Here is an 18,961-nt window from a genome sequence, read left to right on the forward strand (position 1 = left end):
TAATCCAAAACCATGACAGCAGAATACGGTTCACATTGCAAAGTTTATCACAAATGTACAAGAAGACTGCGTGACCATACTTCTTGCTGCACCTCCGGTCTACGGAGTCTTTATTACAGTCTAGAAACTGGCAGCACAGCTACAATATCAGGATTCCTTGTTAAATAGACTTTGTCGTCTAAAATAATTTCTTCAGAATGATTTTCTTTTTGTTATTGAAGTTGAAATTCTTCAGATGATGGGGTACGCAGGACAATGGGTAATGCCACACATGTTCTTGCCCATAACTATGCGCATGTAGCCTCCTTCACCCCAGTATGATCCCCAGCTAGAAAAGAAAGTTACTTGTCAATATCTGACACCAATTGCATCAGATCCAAAATTAACAGAGTTAACAGGGAGAAATGGAGCATCGAACACAGGTGCAGGAATAGGCCATTTGGCCCTTCGAGCCTGCACCACAAAAACAGCAGTGCCCAATGTAGGGATGCTTTACAAGTTTGCTTTGGTAATATTTGCCATCTTTTCATTTGGTTTCATTTAGCTGACATTATCAGCAGGATATCAGATTTACTTTACAAAGAGTTTACTTCCATAGACACACAATCCATTAAGAAAAAGTCTCTGGATAATTAGATGAAATACTAAATGAAAGAGACAACACATTTGTGCACTCTCACATTTCAGATTAGTTTTGAGACAATGGGGGGAATTTTCCCGTCCTGGTTTTGGGACGAGTGCAGCCAGAAAGTTCCGGCCTCCCATAAGCTTTCAGGAGGGCCAAACTCAAGCCCATGTTCTTTAGTTCTTCCTCTTCATCAGATCATTTATTTCCAGGTCTCCTTAGACATCGCCAACATCCTTGGGCTTACCGTTGACCAAAAACTCAACTGGAGTCACCACATAAACACAGTGGCTGCAAGAGCAGATTGGAGACTAGGAGTACTGTGGCGAGTAACTCACTTCACTCCAATGTACCTGATGCTCTTAATTGGTTCCTATTACTTGCCTGTTCTTAATGATCCAATAGCTTTCTGATCCTCTGTCCACGTATCCTACCAAGAGCACTCCATGGTCAATTACCGTACTGTTGCAGTTAAAGTCATCAAGAATCCCTGTAAAATGGAGGATAGTATTTTAGATGCAGAGAATTCCAAATTCATAGCACGTTATATCAGATCAGGAAGGTCAGAACTACAACATTTTGTGTTCATCTATCATCTTTCACCGAGCAACTCATCCCAAAGGTCATCCAAACAGGAGGCAGTTAGGACGGACCTGGTTAAAGAAGGAAATTTCAATAAAGAACTTCAATGGAGAGAAGTAGCAAAGTGAAGAATGAGAGGCGGTGTGACAGGACTGCAGAATATCCCTGAATGTGGAGTGTTACAGTAGCACAGTAGTTAGCACTGCTGCCTCGCAGCAGCAGGGACCCAGGCTCGATTCCTGGCTTGGGTCGCTCGTTGTGTAGAGTTTGTACGTTCGCCTTCGTGTTTCTGTGGGTTTCCTCTGGGTGCTCCAGTTCCTTCCCATAATCCAAAGATGTGCAGGTTAGGCGGATTGGCCACGCTAAATTGCCCTGTAAGTAACAAGGGGGGCTAGCTAGGGTAAATGCATGGAGTTGTGGGGATAGGTCCTGAGTGGGATTGTGGTTGATGCAGACTCAATGGGCCAAATGGACTCCTTCTGCACTGTGTGTTTCTATGTTACCCCATCTTGCACGGTAAGGTTGTGAGATAGAATCTGAACCACGATGAATTAAAAGAAGTTTAGAATTTTGTTTACCTGACTTGTAAAATGCCCAGGAATCAACTGATGAATGGACATGTATAGAAAGGGGTCCAATGCTTGCCAATGCTGCTGCTAACGTCCTCTCACTAATGTGCTGAAGCCTTTTGAACCCTCTAATTCTGGTGACACTCTTCGAGCTGTCAAATAAGCATCTACCGGTCTCCTGTAATTACAAATAGGAATCTGTTGGAAAATTTTCCGGTAATAATTTCCTTAAACTTCAACTTCCACATGGAAAATCCCAGTCGACTATCATCCCTAGGCCTCCTTCTCTTCCCCGATCGTTTATTCCGTCAACATATCAATGCCAAATTCCTCACCTTCCTCAAAGCCTTACTCGTCCCAAACCCTTCACACCACCGCAGCCTAAAATTCTTAAGCAAATCATCCATCACTTGACCTCTGTATTCCCCTGCCCCTCATTGAGAAGTGTCAGACCCATTTGGACCCAAACCTGTGTTGACTCTCACTATCTCTCGTCTTCTTGTGAGCGGCACAGTGGCACCGTGGTTAGCACCGCTGCCTCACGGCGCCAGGGACCCAGGTTCAATTCCAGCCTCGGGTGACTGTCTGTGTGGTGTTTTCACATTCTCCCTGTGTCTGCGTGCGTATCCTCCCACACTCCAAATTGATTGGCTGTGCTAAATTGCCCCTTGTCGGGGGGGATTAGGATTGTAAATATGTGGGGTTACAGGGATGGGACGTGGGTGGGATTGTTATTGGTGCAGGCTCGATGGGCCAAATGGAGGGATTCTATGATTACTCCCCCTCTCTCTCTTCGCTGCACAAGGCAAAAATCTCTCCACAATGTGTTGAGTTATTTGACCTTAGCTTGGATAGTTCTTTGTGAGGCTGCAGTTTGCCTCAGTGCCCAGTATAGCGACTGGAAATTAATTCAGTGCTTTCACTCCTGATGATTATCCACAATCCCTCCTGGAAGATATATTTTGCAATGGTATTGAATGGGGAAAGCATGTGATGTCTTTGAGGCTTCTGATAATCAAGGCTTGACACTTGACCAATGTTTCTTTCAAACAAGTTTAACTCTTCCGAGTGAATACTTCCACTGACCCTTGATTCATCGAAGAGTGACACGTCACTGAAAGGTATTGCGATTCAGCAATGGTCACTGGGGAGAGAGTAGATCTGTTGGGAAGGACGATGGACTAATGAATTCAATGATACACTTTAAGAACGAAAGACATCCTGTAGAAGGTAGATTGGGGGCAGATGTCTCAGGGCAAATCAACATCTGGCATGTGGGAGACTTTCAAGTGCAAGTTGATAGGAATTCAGGACAGGCACATTCCTGTAAGGATGAAGGATAAGTATGGCAAGTTTCAGGAACCTTGGATAATGAGAGATAGTGTGAGCCTAGTCAGACAGGAAAAGGAAGCACTTGTCAAGACTAGGAGGTTGGGAACACACAAAGCAAGTGTGAAATACAAGGTAAGTGGAAAGAAACTTAAGCAGGGAGTAAGGAGGGCTAAAAGGGGTCACAAGAAGTCATTGGCCAGCAGGATTAAGGAAAATCCAAGGCTTTTTATGCATATATAAAGAGCAAGTGGCAGACAGGGAGAGAATTGGCCTACTCAAGGACAGGGAAGGGAATCTGTGTGTGGAGCCAGAGGAAATGGGTGAGATATTAAATGAGTATTTTGCATCCATATTCACCTAAGAGAAGAAGTTGGTGGATGATGAGTCTGGAAGGATATGTAGATAGTTTGAGTCATGTTGAAATCAAAAAGGAGGAGATATTGAGGGTCTTGAGAAACATTAAGGTAGACAAATCCCCAGGGCCTGATGGGATATACCCCAGAATACTGAGAGAGGCAAGGGAGGAAATTGCTGGGGCCTTTTGAGAAATCTTTGTATCCTCACTGGCTATAGGGGGGGCCATGATGTGGAGATGCCGGCGTTGGACTGGGGTAACCACAGTAAAAAGTCTCACAACACCAGGTTAAAGTCCAACAAGTTTATTTGATAGTAAACAGACTCACCTGACAAAGGGGCAAACACCGAAAGGTTGTGGGTTTACTATCAAATAAACTTGTTGGACTTTAACCTGGTGTTGTGATACGTCTTACTATAGGGGAAGACCCTTAAGATTGGAGAAAAGCCAGTGTTGTTCCGTTGATTAAGACGGGTAGCAAGGTTAATCCACGTAATTATAGGCCAGTGAACCTTACGTCAGTGGTAGGAAAATTATTGCAGAGGACTCTTCGAGACAGGATTAACTCCCACTTGGAAATAAGTGGACGTATTAGTGGGAGGCAACATGGATTTGTGAAGTGGAGTTCGTGTCTCACTAGCTTGATCAAGTTTTTCGAGTACGTGCTGAAGATGATTGATGAGGGCAGAACAGCAGATTTTGTCTACATGGGCTTCAGGAAGGCCTTTGACAAAGTCCCTCATGGCAGATTGGTACAGAAAGTGAAGTTGCATGGGATCAGAGGCAAGATGGATACTGAACAGGTTCAGTCATAGAAGACGCAGGGTGGCAGTGGAAGGATTGTTTCTGATTAGAGGGCTGTGACAAGTGACGTTCCTCGCTGATCAGTGCTGGGACCTTTGCTGTTTGTAATACATATGAATGATTTGGAGGAAAAGGTAAGTGCTTTGATTAGTAAGTTTATGAACAACACAAAGATTGGTGGATTTGTGATCAGTGACGAGGACCATCAGAGGATACAGCAGGATACAGATTGGTTGGAGGCTTGGGCAGAGAAAGATGGATCTTAATGTGGACAAATATGATGTAATGCATTTTGGAAGGTCTGATACAGATCGGAAATATACAGTAAATGGCAGAACCCTTAAGAGTATTGATAGGCAAAAGGATCTGGGTGTACAGGTAAACAGGTCACTGAAAGTGGCAACACAGGTGGAGAAGGTAGTCAAGAAGGCATACAGTGTGCTTGCCTTCATCGGCCGGGGCACTGAGTTTAAAAATTGTCAAACCATTTTGCAGCTTTATAGAACCTTAGTCAGGCCGCACTTGGAATATAGTGTTCAATTCAGGTCGCTAAACTACCAGAAGGATGTGGAAGCCTTGGAGTGGGTACAGAAAAGATTTACTAGGATGTTGCCTGGTATTGCCTGATATTGAGGACATTAGCTATGAGGAGAGATTGGAGAAACATTTATTTTTCCTCATTGGAACGATCGAGGTTGAGGGGCGACCAGATAGAAGTCTACAAGTTTATGAGGGACATGGACAGAGTGGATAATCAGAAGCTTTTTCACGGGGTGGAAGAGTCAATTACCAGGGGGCAAAGGTTTAAAGTGCAAGGGGCACGGTTTAAAGGGGATGTATGAGGCAAGGTTTTTACACGGGGAGGGTAAAAGAGGTCGTGGAAGATAAGATGATAGTGACTTTTAAGGGGCATCTGAATAGGATGGGAATAGAGAAATGATCCCTGGAAAGGTGGAGAGTTTTGGTTCAGACAGGCAGCATGGTTGGTGCTGGCTTGTGAAGGCAGAACAAAGCCATAAAGATGGGTACCTGGCATAAAAATAATGTTTTGGCCTCAATTATTTTCTGTGCTCAAGAATCTCACAGGCTTCCCACTCTCTGGGTAAAGAAATGTCTCCTCATCTCAGTCCTAAATGGATTACCCAGTATCCTAAAGAGTGTGGTGCCTGGTTTTGGACTCCCCCACCTTTGGGAACACTCTTCCTGTGTCTACCCTGTCAAATCCTGTTCTGTGCCACTGTGCCTGAGGATTCTCAGATTCAGGAACTTCTGTAAACATATTTTGGAAAAGTTAAGTGAAGCTGTGCCTTAAACCAGAATATCTCTCAGAGCTTATATCTGGCAGTCCCATATGAACTGAAGGACAGTGGGTGTACGGTGTGTAGTAATTGTACCTTTGCTTGGTAGGGATATGATGCTTCACTTTGAATGCCGTGGTCTCGTACGTATTCAAAGGCATGATATGGGAAGCCTCCATGGCATCCATAGTTCCTATAGTCACGGGTGCAGTCAACAATGTTTTGTACGCTCAGCTCTTCGAATTGGCCCCTTTTCTTGGCTAATTGGCCTTCCAGAGCTTCAACTGCAGCCATCGCATAGCAGGATGAACAGAGTCCCTGAGGAGTAAACAGATCAATTGGCAAATGTTAACATCTTCAAGCTTTTCCTTCATCATTTTCACCATCAATACCGAAAACTCATGGAGATTTTGTGTAGTTGACAATACCTGTGCCTTGCACCCCAGGGAGAGAATTGACTTGAAATCTGTTCTGCCCAATATTCTGTTGCAGAATATTCCATTCCAGACTACTGTCCTTCCCCCACTATCCATTCACTTTGCGGTGCCCAAGCTTGAACTCATTGTCCATCTCCTGCCTAAGTGACATAACACAACAGTCCAGTCCCCTCGCTTTCACCATGATTTGCAGACAGCAGCATAGCTTGAGGCTCAGGAACCAGGTAACATTGTGCAGGTGAGGAGGGGAAAGCAAAAGTGGCCAAGGATTGTAACAATCACAAGGTGTTCATCCATTCCCCTGCACCCTCTCCCCCTACCCACGCACCCTGTACTTTTGCAACCTCAGAAATATGATGACATTTGGAAAGCCACAACATGCTTATGGGATTCCAGGCTTCAATTCCAATTGTTCCTACCATCACAGAGCCCCAATCCCTGCTGAATCCAAGAATTAATTCCCATGAAAATCTGGCTAACCTTGTCCTCTGGAGAAATTGTCACAAGTAAACAACAGTGTAGGGCACAGTAATACCTGGCTTTTTTTTTGATAGTACTGGGGCAGGGCACATGTAGCATAATGTACAGCTAGTCTACTGCCTATCCCCAACCTGTTCTCCACAATACAGGCACCCGCTGGGTCACCGCCTTCAGCCTATTGAGGCCTTTAGTTACCCAATTAAGTGGCAATTAAAACCTCAATCAAGCACCCATTGGGAGTTAGAAGGCAAGTGAGATTGGGATGGCTGTCTTTTCAAAGCTAGTGAAAGAGTGGTTGGAGCTGTTGTCCAATTCCTCCCTAACAAAACAATCCTGGAATCAGCTTGTGCAGTGTCCATGACACTTCTTGCTGGAGTTCCAACAACTGAAACCCTCTCTTCTGACAGTGCAAGAGCCAGTCTAATTGGCTGGCAGCTATCAAGGGTGGATCCTTCAACTACAATCAAGATCCACAAAATTGTGAGAGGCATAGACATTGTGGATAGTCAGAGGCTTTTTTCCCAGGGTGCAAGTGTCAGTTACAAGGGGGCGCAGGTTCAAGGCATGAGGGGGAAAGTTTAAGGGTGATCTGCAGGGGGGAGTTTTTCACGCAGAGAGTGGTGGTGCCTGGAACGTGGTGCCAGAGGAGGTGGTGGAAGTAGGCACATTAGCAACATTTAAGAGGCATCTGGATGGGTGCAGGAATGGGGAGGGAATAGAGGGACCGGGTAAGGGCAGAAGGTTTTTTTAATTGCGTTAGGGCATCATGATTGGCACGGGCTTGGAGGGCCGAAGGACTGTACTTCTCTTTCTTCATTGAGGAGTAGGTAGGGACACCTCCCACTCTCTGCTTATTAAAGCCATTGGCAGCCCATCATCATTTCCAGGCAGCCTTATTTAAACTAAGTGGGTTTTAAACAACTTTTCTCCCAAGGGGGCAAGAAATAATCATCCCCACTTTGTCCAGCTGATGCCCACTCCCACCCCACGTCTTGGTAAAATACAGCCCACCCACTATTGAGGTTCCGTTCTTTGCACAAGAACTCTCTTCCCTTTATCATTGAACTTTGACCACAATACCACTGACCACATGATTTCATTACTTTGAGATATTAAAATGTCAAATTGTAAATCAGCTTTGATTATTTTATTTCCCCATCTAAACATCTGACAATCTGCCAGGCATCCAAAGCGTTGGATCAGAACATTGGCATTGGAAAATTCAGAAGCTCCTGAATGTATCTGTCCCTTTATTAATATCTAAAATATATTTTTCTCTGTTCCCTGTCTGAATCCCGAAAATCCCAATTGCCTGCTGCTGTGCTCAGATTCGCTGCCTATTGGCTCTTAGAGGAACAGCACCCACAAATTCTTCCTCTTGCTATTTCCCACAGCTCCATCCCTCAAAACACCAAAAATGTTCCAAGTTTGTTATGGCAGAAATGAATCATTGATGGATCCAAAAGAACTGAACAGGAATCATTCTACAGCCCTGACAAAGTCAATCAAATCAGCTGACTTGCATTGTACAAACATAAGAACATAATAAGAAATAGGAACAGGAGTAGGCCATCTAGCCCTTTGAGCCTGCCCCGCCATTCAATAAGATCATGGTTGATCTGAAGTGGATCAGTTCTACTTTCCCCCCTGCTCCCCATAACCCTTAATTCCCTTGTATATCAGAAATCTATCTACCCATGACTTAAATATATTCAACGAAGTAGCCTCCACCACTTCAATGAGCAGAGAATTCCAGAGATTCACCACCCTTTGAGTGAAGAAGTTCCTCCTCAACTCTGTTCTAAACTGCACCCCCCCCCCAACTTATTTTGAGGCTGTGCCCTCCATTTCTGTTTTCCTTTCTAAGCGGAGAGAATCTCTCTACCTCTACCCTATCTATCCCCTTCATTATCTTGTAAGTCTCTATAAGATCCCCCCTCAGCCTTCTAAACTCCGAGTACAGGCCCAGTCTATTTAATCTCTCCTCATAAACTAACCCCCTCATCCCTGATATCAGTCTGGTGAACCAAATCTGTACCCCCTCCAAGGCCAATACATCCTTTCTCAAATAATGGGACCAAAACTGCACACAGTACTCCAGTTGCGGCCTCACCAGTACCCTGTACAGTTGCAGCAAGACCTCCCTGCTTTTATATTCTATCCCCCTCGCGATAAAGGCCAACATTCCATTCGCCTTCTTGATCACCTGCTGCACCTGCGATTTGTGCACAAGGACCCTCAGGTCCCTCTGTATAGTAGCATGCTGCAACTTTTCACCATTTAAATAATATTCATCCCATGATTATTTCTTCCAAAGTGGATAATCTCACATTTGCCAATGTTATACTCCATCTGCCAGGTCCTTGCCCACTCACTCAGCCTATCCAGATCTCTCTGCAGACTTTGTGTCCTCCATGCAATTCACTTTTCCACTCATCGTTGTGTCATCAACAAATTTTGTTACCCTACACTCAGCCCCCTCCTCCAGATCATCTATATAAATGGTAAACAGTTGAGGCCCCAGCACCGATCCCTGCGGCACGCCACTAGTTACCAACTGCCAACCAGAAAAGCACCCATTTATTCCAACTCTCTGCTTCCTGTTAGATAGCCAATCCTCAATCCACGCTAACACCTTACCCCCAACTCCATGCACCCTAACCTTCTGCAGCAACCTTTTGTGAGGCATCTTACCGAATGCCTTCTGGAAATCTAAAAACACCACATCCACCGGTTCCCCTCTGTCTACCGCACGAGTCACATCTTCATAAAAATCCAGTAAATTCGTCAAATATGACTTCCCCTTCGCAAATCCATGCTGCGTCTGCTTGATCGAACTGTTCTTTTCTAGGTGTCCTGCTATTTCTTCTTTAATGATGGATTCTAGCATTTTTCCAACTACGGACGTTAAGCTAACTGGCCTGTAGTTACCCACCTTTTGTCTGCTACCTTTTTTAAACAGCGGCGTAACAGTAGCTGTTTTCCAATCCATCGGCATGTCCCCAGAGTCGAAAGAATTTTGATAAATAACTACTAACATGTTTTAACGTAGTAGGGACCTACCTGGTCCCTGACACTACCAACGTAGTTGTTCCGACGCCAGTCCACCTCTTGGGGAATATTATCGGTTTCAATCATTTCTTCCAGTTTCTCCAATTCAAAATCCAACAATGCCTCGTCCGTCTGAGTTGCCCTTCCAGACATCAGTGAACCCATGTACAAATTAGCAAACTCCCTTCGTGTCTGGTAAAAAGGATTGCATGTTAACTATGAGACTTACCCGTGTGGTTATATTGATATAAAAGCACTAATCACTCAAGACGCATTGGGTAAACATGTTACGGTTTCATTCATTAAGACAAGGCAGATAGGAACATTTATCCAGTAATACAAAGCTTGACAACACCAGAACAGCAAAGTCAACTGCTGTGTGCTCAGTTCAACATCAAAAGTGATACGGATTGCAGCGTGACATCACTGGAGAGAAGTTTGTCATGCTATAATCCTTTAAAGGCACGTTATAACATGACTATTTCTACAAGATATGGAAAGCCAAAAGGTTATCACGACTGCTTCACAGCACCAGGGACCTGGGTTCGATAGCCGGCTTGGGTCACTTGTGTGGAGTCTGCATACTTTTCCTCTGGGCGCTTCAGTTTCCCCCCATAGTTTGAAAGATTCCGCAAATTTGAGTGATAGATTGATTGGCCTTGCTAAATTAACACTTGGTGTCCTTGGATGCATGGGTTAGGAGAGATTAACGGGGTAAATAAGGTGAGTGATGAGGATAGGGGCTGGATGGGATTGTTGTCATTGCAGATTCAATGGGCTGAATGGCCTCCTTCTGCACTGGAGGGATTCTATGATAAGCTGCATTGGCCATGCTAAAATTCTCCCTCTGTTGCCATGTGAGCAACTCAGGGATTTTCAGAGTAACTTCATTGCAGTGTTGATGTCAGCCTACTTGTGACACTAATCAACAAACCTTTTTAAAAATCTACTTGTTTGTGCTGTTGTCGCTCCACCTTATGTCATTAAGTGAATAAATTGCAGCTACGATTGTTGAATTTAGGAATGGAACTTTCTGGTTTAAATGTACATAAAATGGAAGCCATAGAGGCAAGAGGCATGAGTGAAAGGAAATAAAATACTGACATCTGTTGCGTATCTTCAGGTCAGAAGCGGAGACTGGATCAAGAAATTTGAGGCCAAATAAGGGAAACGTGTACACGAACGGCTGCAACCGTCGTGGATAGCTTCAACTTAACAGGAATAGATTTGGGAATCTTTATAAGGGCTTTTACAATGAGAACATGGCTTTGGACACAAATTGGACTGCTACATGGGACAGTTAGCCATAAACCCCTGTAATCAGAGGCACAGTTGAATCGGATATTCAGAAATAACCAAGGTAGAACAGTAAGAAGTCTCACAACACCAGGTTAGAGTCCAACAACTTTATTTGGCATCACGAGCTTTCGGAATGCTGCTCTTTCATCAGGTGCGTGAAGAGGCAGGTTCGCAAATGCGGCTCGTATAGGCAAAGACACATTTGCAAGATAGTTACAGATTGGAATGTGAAGAATATTTGGAATGCGAGTCTTTGCAGGTAATCAAGTCTTTGCAGGTACAAACAGTGCGAGCGGAGAGAGGGATAATTCCAGGGTAAAGAGGTGGGAATTGTCTCAGGCCAGGAGTTGTGCGTAGTGACATTGAGCCATTGTTGCTTCATGGGAATGATTTGTTTGCATGAAGTTAGTTACACCGTTGAAAATGACAACTCGACCAATGTACACAGCAAGCATTCAAGCTGTTATAACCCTGCCCCAGGAAGGTGGGTTTGTATAGCCAGGATAAAGTTATTCCCCATTACAACCAGTATCAAACCAGCAACTCTTACACTCTAGCATAACCCACCAAGTCTCCAAATTGATTCATGGCCATTTCAAACAAAGAATGTCCTTTGTCAAACTTATCATTGTGATGTCCAATATTCTTCAGGTTCTCCAGCCAAATTCCCCTCCTGGTTAGTTCTTCCTCCTACACAAGGATAATTGGGTTATTGTCCTCGAATATCAATAGCATCCAACATCTTTTGTTACTGCTTGTCACCAAGTAAAAGGAAGATATCAAAATTGCAAGTGACGTGCTTCTTCCGTGAATGAAGACAGCTAAATGTTCAAGTGGGGGTTGAACCACTTGCCGTTAACTAAGAAGCAGAAGGACATTTTTGCCAAGACTATCAAGATTAAATTTGGAGGAGAGGAAATAATGACCAGAATTCTCCAACCTCGCCTGCACCTGGGATTCTCCAGTCCCGCTGCAGTGAATGAAGTTTTGGCTGAGCGCCAAATTCTCCGTTCTTGCTGGTGGAGGAGCAAATGAGATCAGAGAATTCCGGCCAATATTTCTCTTTAGGTCAGAGCCAGCATCAGAACTGTCAGCAGTGAAGGAGGGAAAGGAGAAACCAGAGAGAAAGAGGCAGCAGCGATTTGGATAACAGCCATTGTTGGGCGGCACGGTGGCACAGTGGTTAGCACTGCTGCCTCATAGCACCAGGGACCCAGGTTCAATTCCAGCCTTCGGTCACTGTCTGTGTGGAGTTTGTATTTTCTCCCTGTGTTTGTGTAGGTTTCCTCCGGGTGCTCTGGTTTCCTCCCACAGTCCAAAGATGTGCAGGTGAGGTTAATTGGCTGTGCTAAATTGCCCCTTAGTATCAAGATAAATATGTGAGGTTTTGGGAATAGCGCCTGGGTGGGATCGTTGTCGGTGCAGACACAATGGACCGAATGGCCTCTGTCTGCACTGTAGAGATTCTATGAGATGGTTTTGGAATTAATTAGAAAATAAACACCACGGGGGGAGTAAAATAATGGTTATGACTCATTTCAACAAGATAGGGATAATTTGGGGATTTTAAACACGGGGCCAAGAAGCCAGGAGATGAATACAGCTTCTCAAATCTGAAGGAAGGCTTTATATTGTACCACATTTATTTCCCACACGGTATGTGAGATATGCAATAGACACTCGGCGAAGCCAAATCACGATGGCAGGCAAGAGTTACATGAACAGGCACCACAAATGCACCCCTAGTGTTGTGGGAATCTACCATCCACATAGCAATTCATGGAGCTCTCTCTGATCCTGAAGCATCAGGAGAGGAGGTGAGGGATGTCCCAGAACCCCATTCTTGCCCTTGACAGACTCGAGGTTGCAGATTCGAAATTCCAATATCCTCAGGCTCCCTTGTGAAATCTAAATTTATGCTCTTGAGGATTTTGAAGCATCTTAATTTGTTAGGTCCCACTGCTTCCCAATGGACAGCAACAATATGTATTCATGTTGTAGGTCTGATGTGATGAAACACCACTCATCGCATCGTAGGAGCTTTAAAGCATTCGGTGCTATTTGGGCGGGAGGTCAAAAAATAGGTGAAAGAGGTGGGTTTTGATGGGCATCTGAAAAGAGAAAAGAGCGGTAGAGAGCCAGCAAGGTTTGGGGAGGGAATTCCAGGATGCCAAGCCAAGGCAACTGAAGACAGGCCCATCAAGGTTTTGTCAAATAAAATTGGGAAAGTGCAACAGTCCAGAATTGGATGCGACAGCCATCTAGAAGGGTTGTGGAGCAGGAGGAGATTACAGAGATAGGGAGGGCCCAGATTCTGGAGGGATTTGAAAGCAAAGGTGATGTTTTAAAATTGAGACGTTACTTAAGCAGGAGCCAATGCAGAGCGGGAAGTAGATCAGCGAACACTGGGGTGATGATTGAACACAACTTGGTACAAGTTAGAAATAGAGACAGCAGTGATTTAGATAACACCCATTATACAAAAAGTACAATATGGCTGACCAGGAGAGTATTTCAACAGCAAAGACTTGAGGCAGTAAAGGTATGAACGAGGGTTTCAGCAGCAGATGAAATGAGGCAGGGGTGGAGTCAGGCGAGGTGGAAAGAGGCAGTCTCAATAAGAGTAGATATGTGCTCAAAAGTTCAATTCAGGGTACGAATAGTCTGCTTCAGCCTCAGCCAGCAGCGAGAGAGGGGATGGAGTCAGTAGCTGGAGAACAGAGTCTTTAAACTGCCGGACTGAGAACAATGGCTGGGATTTTCCTGGTGTTCTGTGGCAGCTCCCACCTTGAGATGAATGTGGCGAGAGCGGAAGATCCCGGCGATGGGTGGGGCTGGAAAATCATGGCCAATGGCTTTGGTCTTCCCAATATTTAATTGGAGGGAAATGCCATCATTTGAACTTTACAAATTTCAATCAAAGAAATGGCCGATAACTAGCATGTCACTGGTTGGTGTTAAATATCTAAATCACCGAGGGAGGATATTTTGTTTTTCGATTATGGCGTTTACTGAACAACATTAACAGGTTGAGGTGGGTGGTGTGGTCATAGTTCAGACTGAAATGTTCAAAACAATATCATGCTCCTTCAGTACTTTGCTAAAGTATCAGTCTAGATTCCTACCAGACTGGCGTAAATCTTCCCATAGATCATCTTCCATGTGTCCCATTGCTCATCAATGATTGGCTTCGTCACGGCCATGGAGATAACAGTCAGGATGTGCACCACAAAGAGAAAATATGCCATAGTGAAAGGTTGAGCCCGTCAAACTTATTACAGGGCTGGTTTGCTTTGTGAGAACCTGTGGGCAATAAAATCAGAAGCACACGGAGAGGTAAGTGTATAAACTCACAGTCCTTTCCTCATTATTAAGAGCTCCTGTATTTTTAATTGGTACCTTTGGAAACTTTAATTCTAATAATAAAGCCAATTCAACTTCAGCCCAATCATGGTTCCCACATGAGGGGCAAACCAGATCCAAGCTGACAGGATGAGCATTGCACCCCCTCCTGGGCTTGATCTGATGCTTTATCTGAGCCAAAAGACAAGATGGCTTTGTGAAAATGCATCAGGTAAAGACTCGGTTTAACCTCCTTGGCTACCCTGATAGCTTCCTCAATCAAGCTTAGGCAAATCACTGCCACAGGTGTCAGCACACCCCCAGCAATGGGCTAGCCTCGTCCCCTGCCTGATCAGAGTCCCTGTTAACAATCTAAATTCCTGATATGATCTTGTCATTGTTTCTTCTAGAGTTCATCTCCTTTACCAGCACATTGGAGGGCCGAAGGGCCTGTTCCCATACTGTACTGTTCTTTGTTCACATGACTGTAACCAATCTCAAGACTTTATGTATCTGAGACAGTTCCCCATAGGGGAGAGTGTAGAAAGATAGAATCGAAAAGGGCTACTATTAGGTTGGCAGACTCTGCTAGAGTTTTTGTCTAATCAACTCAGATGCAGTATTCACATTATCAATGGGCAGCAAGTTTGATAGTAATTGCAATGAGGTGTTTGAAATACTTTGTAGTTTGAAAGGAACGTGTAATCCCTTTAATTAATCCAGATATATAAATATATCTTCTACACATTTTAGAAATTAAACAAAGAAACTTAGACGCACAGTTACAGAATGTCCCGTTGATACCAAACAGATGTTAGATACGTTCCTTTAAAGCACCCAACTGTTGGAATCACAAGGACAGAAAGGAGATTTAATTGCCTCACCAGACACCTGATCAGAAACAACTGAATCAAGAGTGAGTTTTAATGAACCTGCCTTCACAGTTTCTAATCAAAACAGAGTCAGGAAGATATTAGTTCCTGAGCTAACGAAAGAGTTATGGTAGGGGACTTAGTGGGAACTGACAAGAATTAATGGTAACAGAATGATACCCCTGGAAACTGTAGGTGGTGATTAAAAGCTCAGTCATTGAATTGGTAAGCAGTATATACATGTGTTTCATTATGTGGCAATAAACAAAACTTACCAGGGATATAATTGGGAAATATCCTGAAGGCAAGATGAGTTGACCACATTCCTTAAAGATTCAGTTAACTTCACTGACAAGGTCATAAAATACTAATGGCTTCTGTAGGCCCCCTTTATCAATTAAAGGATGCCTGTGTGAGATGCTTTGTGAGGCTGCTGTCAAAAATAGAGACATGATATCCGACTAAGAGACTAGAGGACGGGCTTAGGGATGATACAGTGGGGTATCCCACGAGATATTGTGATCTTATAGGTCAGGATCATTCAGTATTTTTTTCTATTGGATCAATATGTAAAGTATGCCATTTGTAACACTTTTGGTTGGATTGTGTCCAACTGACTGTGAGCTGCAGAACTGTATAAACCAGGATGATTTTCTTTGTCTGGTGGAGTGGTGTCACTAGTCCATTGTGCCAAGGCTCCTCCCCTTGCTAGCAAGTAAATAAAGACAATATGTCGGTAATGTCTCTCGTGTTAATGTGTGTTTGCATTAAAGTCAAATTTGGAAGTCGAGATTTCAACAAGGCTCCCAATCCCTACAAGGAGGAGCTGAATACCTGGGCATTGCATCTCTGCTTAAGCACGGGGAGAATGGCTGGAGAATAGATAGCCCCCACTGTAGACATTTTCTGAAGGGAATCACAGAAGGTCGAGGAGCTGAGGTCACCCCCTTCAGCCAGCAGGTGGTCAATCTATGGAATTCATTGCCACTGAAGGCTGCGGAGGCCAGGTCATTAAGTATATTTCAGACAGAGACGGATAAGTTCATGATTGGTAAAGGGATCAAGGGTTATGGGGAAAAGGTGGGAGAATAGGGTTGAGAAACATATCAGCCATGATTGAATGGCGGAGCAGGCTTGACAGGCTAAATGATCTAATTCTGCTCCTAGATCTTATGGTCTTATTTAGCTTTTAATTGTTTCAATCAACAACTGTTAAAAAAGAGCCCCAATTCCATTGGATGAAGAGTGAATAAGCCTGTGAAATTTACAATGCTTCTTCCCATTATGCACATGAAAATAATCAAGTCCCACATTCCCAAACATGTCCTTACCTTGAATCACAGTTACAGGGACTGTCAAGTTCCCAGGCTGGTGTAGACTCTGAAGGTAGACTTGGGGTGAGGCGAAACTGCCTTTAGCTTCAGATTTGATGTACTCAAAGTTCCCAGTCAGTAAATACTTTAATCCCAGAAACCCATGATTAACACTGAATTTGCCATGACAGCTAAGTTTATTTATTTACCAGTATCACAAGTAGGCTTACATTTACACTGCAATGGAGTTACTGCCAGTCAATCACATTAGTTAGAATAAATGTTATATTTTACTCACTTTGCGAGGACAACTCAGGTCCTTCAGTGACACAAACTATCTGAGACCAGGTTGTGTTGTACTGGAGTTTGAATTGAGGTTTATATACCCTCAGAAGAAGCAAGATGAACTAACTGTCTCACAAATTCCATCAATTAGTGCATGGGGCCTGAAGCATTCTCTTTGTTCAGTTTGATAAAAATAATTTCCCACCTGCATGTTCCAACTATCAATCATCCAAACTACACACAAATATTTCAAGTAATTTTAAAAACAAGTTCTCAAAAGATAATTAGGTGATGTAAATCTAATTTTCATGTTGCATGTTACTGGTTCATTGTTGGGAAACCCAATTTGCTATTGAGGCATCTTGGCTCTGCGTTTTGTCATGGTGCCTATGTGCCTCAGGAATACATTCTTGTCAATTATCCAATTTTCTTTGCCTTCGACAGGTGACATTTTCCAGCTAGCTCGTGTGTACAGGTTCTACGATCACTGGAGGGCTCATAACGCGATCACAGGCATTCGCGGCATCTCAGGGGGCACATTGGAACAGTGATTAGCATTGCTGACTCACAGTGCCAGGGACACGGGTACAATTCCCAGCTTGGGTCACTGTCTGTGCTGAGTCTGCATGTTGTCTTTCTCTGTCTGCACAGGTTTCCTCCGGGTGCTCCAGTTTCCTCCCACAGACCAAAAGACGTCCTGGTTAGGTATATCGGCCATGCTAAATTCTCCCTTAGTGTACCCAAACAGGCACCGGAGTCTGGTGACTAGGGGATTTTCACAGTAACTTCAATGTAAGCCTCCTTGTGACAGTAATAAGTAAACTTAATCTCTGCGGCAGGGCTGCAATATCAGGTGTGTGTGTGTGTGTTCATTTCTAGTGATAGGTATCTTCTTTCTCATTTTTCATCTTTTTCATCTTCTTTCTCATCTTTTTTCTCATTTTGCTGAATAAAACCTGTACCAAAGCCATTTGCAATATCATGAGAACAAGGACAATTCTCAGCTCAGAGCTGTGTACATTTTAGGGATTCTCTAAGGCATGAAACTGTCTGTGTATTGGTATCTGGAGACATGAGCAATCAAGGTAATTGTTGTGCTGCACTCTTCGAGCTGATGTCTGATGTTGAAGTGTTAAACTGAGACCCCTTCTGTCATTGCAAATGAATATAAATAAAGTCCATTGTTCTATCTTATTCTCTATTGCACTCTGGCTATTATTTGCCCTTCAACCAATACCTAAAGGAGATGATTAGGTCACTGCCACATTGCTCTTGTGGCATTTGCATGTGGCATAAATTGACTGCCACATTTCTTGCATCACAAGAGTGTTGGACTGCAAAAGAAAGTATTTAAATAACTGTAAGGTGCCTTATGACATATTATGGTTGCATTCAGGGGAGGCAATGGCCTAGTGGTATTACTGTTCGACTATTAATCCAGAAACCCAGATAATGTTCTGGGGAACTGGGTCTGAATCCAACCATGGCACGTGGTTGAATTTGAATTCAATAAAAATTACCTGGAATTAATAGTCTGCTGGTGAACATGAAACCATTGTCAATTGTCGGAAAAACCCATCTGGTTCACTAATGTCCTTCAGGGAAGGAAATTGCCGTCCTTACCTGTCTGGCCCACATGTGACTCCAGAGCCACAACAATGTGATCGACTCCCAACTGCCCTCTGAAATGGCCTAGCAAGCCACTCAGTTGTAACAATCGCTACAAAGTCTGAACAGAAAAATGAAATCAGACGCAAATGGATCGCAGCGACTCAAGGAGGCAGCTCACTACCACCTTCTCAAGAGCAACTAGGGATGGGCAATAAATGCTGGCCAGCCAGCGACACCCATGTCCCACAAATGAATAAACAAAATTAGGATGCCCAAGACTAAAAGGGTTAATGCGGAACTGGGTAAGCAGTCGCCTATTGTCAATCTACCAAGCTTCAAAAGAACACAATCAGGGAGACTAGTAAAACTAGTAAAAGTGCAGTCAAATTCATTGGGGGGTGGTGAGGGGATAGCATGTAAATATGAAGGTAAAAGTATTAGAATAAAGACTTGGGGGAAGGGAAGCCTAATATTTGAGTGTTCAGGACAGAAACATGGGAAACAGTACTGCCCACATGATGGTGTAAAGGGAGAACATGACTAGTACAAGACTGGTAGGCATTTGAATGGAGGAACATAAGAAATAAGAAATAGGAGCAGGAGTAGGCCATCCAGCCCTTCGAGCCTGCCCCGCCATTCAATAAGATCATGGCTGATCTGTCGCTGCTCAGTTCCACTTTCCCGCCCTCTCCCCATAACCCTTAAT

At 43.9% G+C, this 18,961-nt stretch overlaps 1 protein-coding gene across 1 annotated transcript; it reads right to left on the minus strand.

The window, feature by feature from the left end:
- Nucleotides 1-231: 231 nt before the first annotated feature.
- On the minus strand, nt 232-14,080 carry LOC145358859 (cathepsin K-like). The gene is made up of 7 exons (XM_080213202.1): nt 13,958-14,080; nt 11,400-11,522; nt 9,546-9,725; nt 5,662-5,883; nt 1,786-1,954; nt 1,010-1,115; nt 232-328 (listed from the first exon to the last, which is right to left on the minus strand). The coding sequence occupies exons 1-7, from the start codon at nt 14,078-14,080 to the stop codon at nt 232-234; spliced, it is 1,020 nt and encodes a 339-aa protein (XP_080069328.1).
- Between the last annotated feature and the right edge of the window lie 4,881 nt (nt 14,081-18,961).

Source organism: Carcharhinus amblyrhynchos, chromosome 26 (assembly GCF_965287045.1).
Source record: "Carcharhinus amblyrhynchos chromosome 26, sCarAmb.v2.hapA, whole genome shotgun sequence".
In the NCBI taxonomy this organism is placed as follows: domain Eukaryota; kingdom Metazoa; phylum Chordata; class Chondrichthyes; order Carcharhiniformes; family Carcharhinidae; genus Carcharhinus; species Carcharhinus amblyrhynchos.

What these genes read in the sequence shown, in the direction of transcription:
- LOC145358859 (XM_080213202.1), bottom strand. Translation starts at nt 14,080, where the DNA reads ATGGCATATTTTCTCTTTGTGGTGCACATCCTGACTGTTATCTCCATG. An exon ending in GGAAGATTTACGCCAGTCTG is followed by an intron (nt 11,523 to 13,957) that starts GTAGGAATCTAG and finishes ATCCTTGTGTAG; the next exon opens with GAGGAAGAACTAACCAGGAG. An exon ending in CATATCCCTACCAAGCAAAG is followed by an intron (nt 1,955 to 5,661) that starts GTACAATTACTA and finishes TTGTAATTACAG; the next exon opens with GAGACCGGTAGATGCTTATT.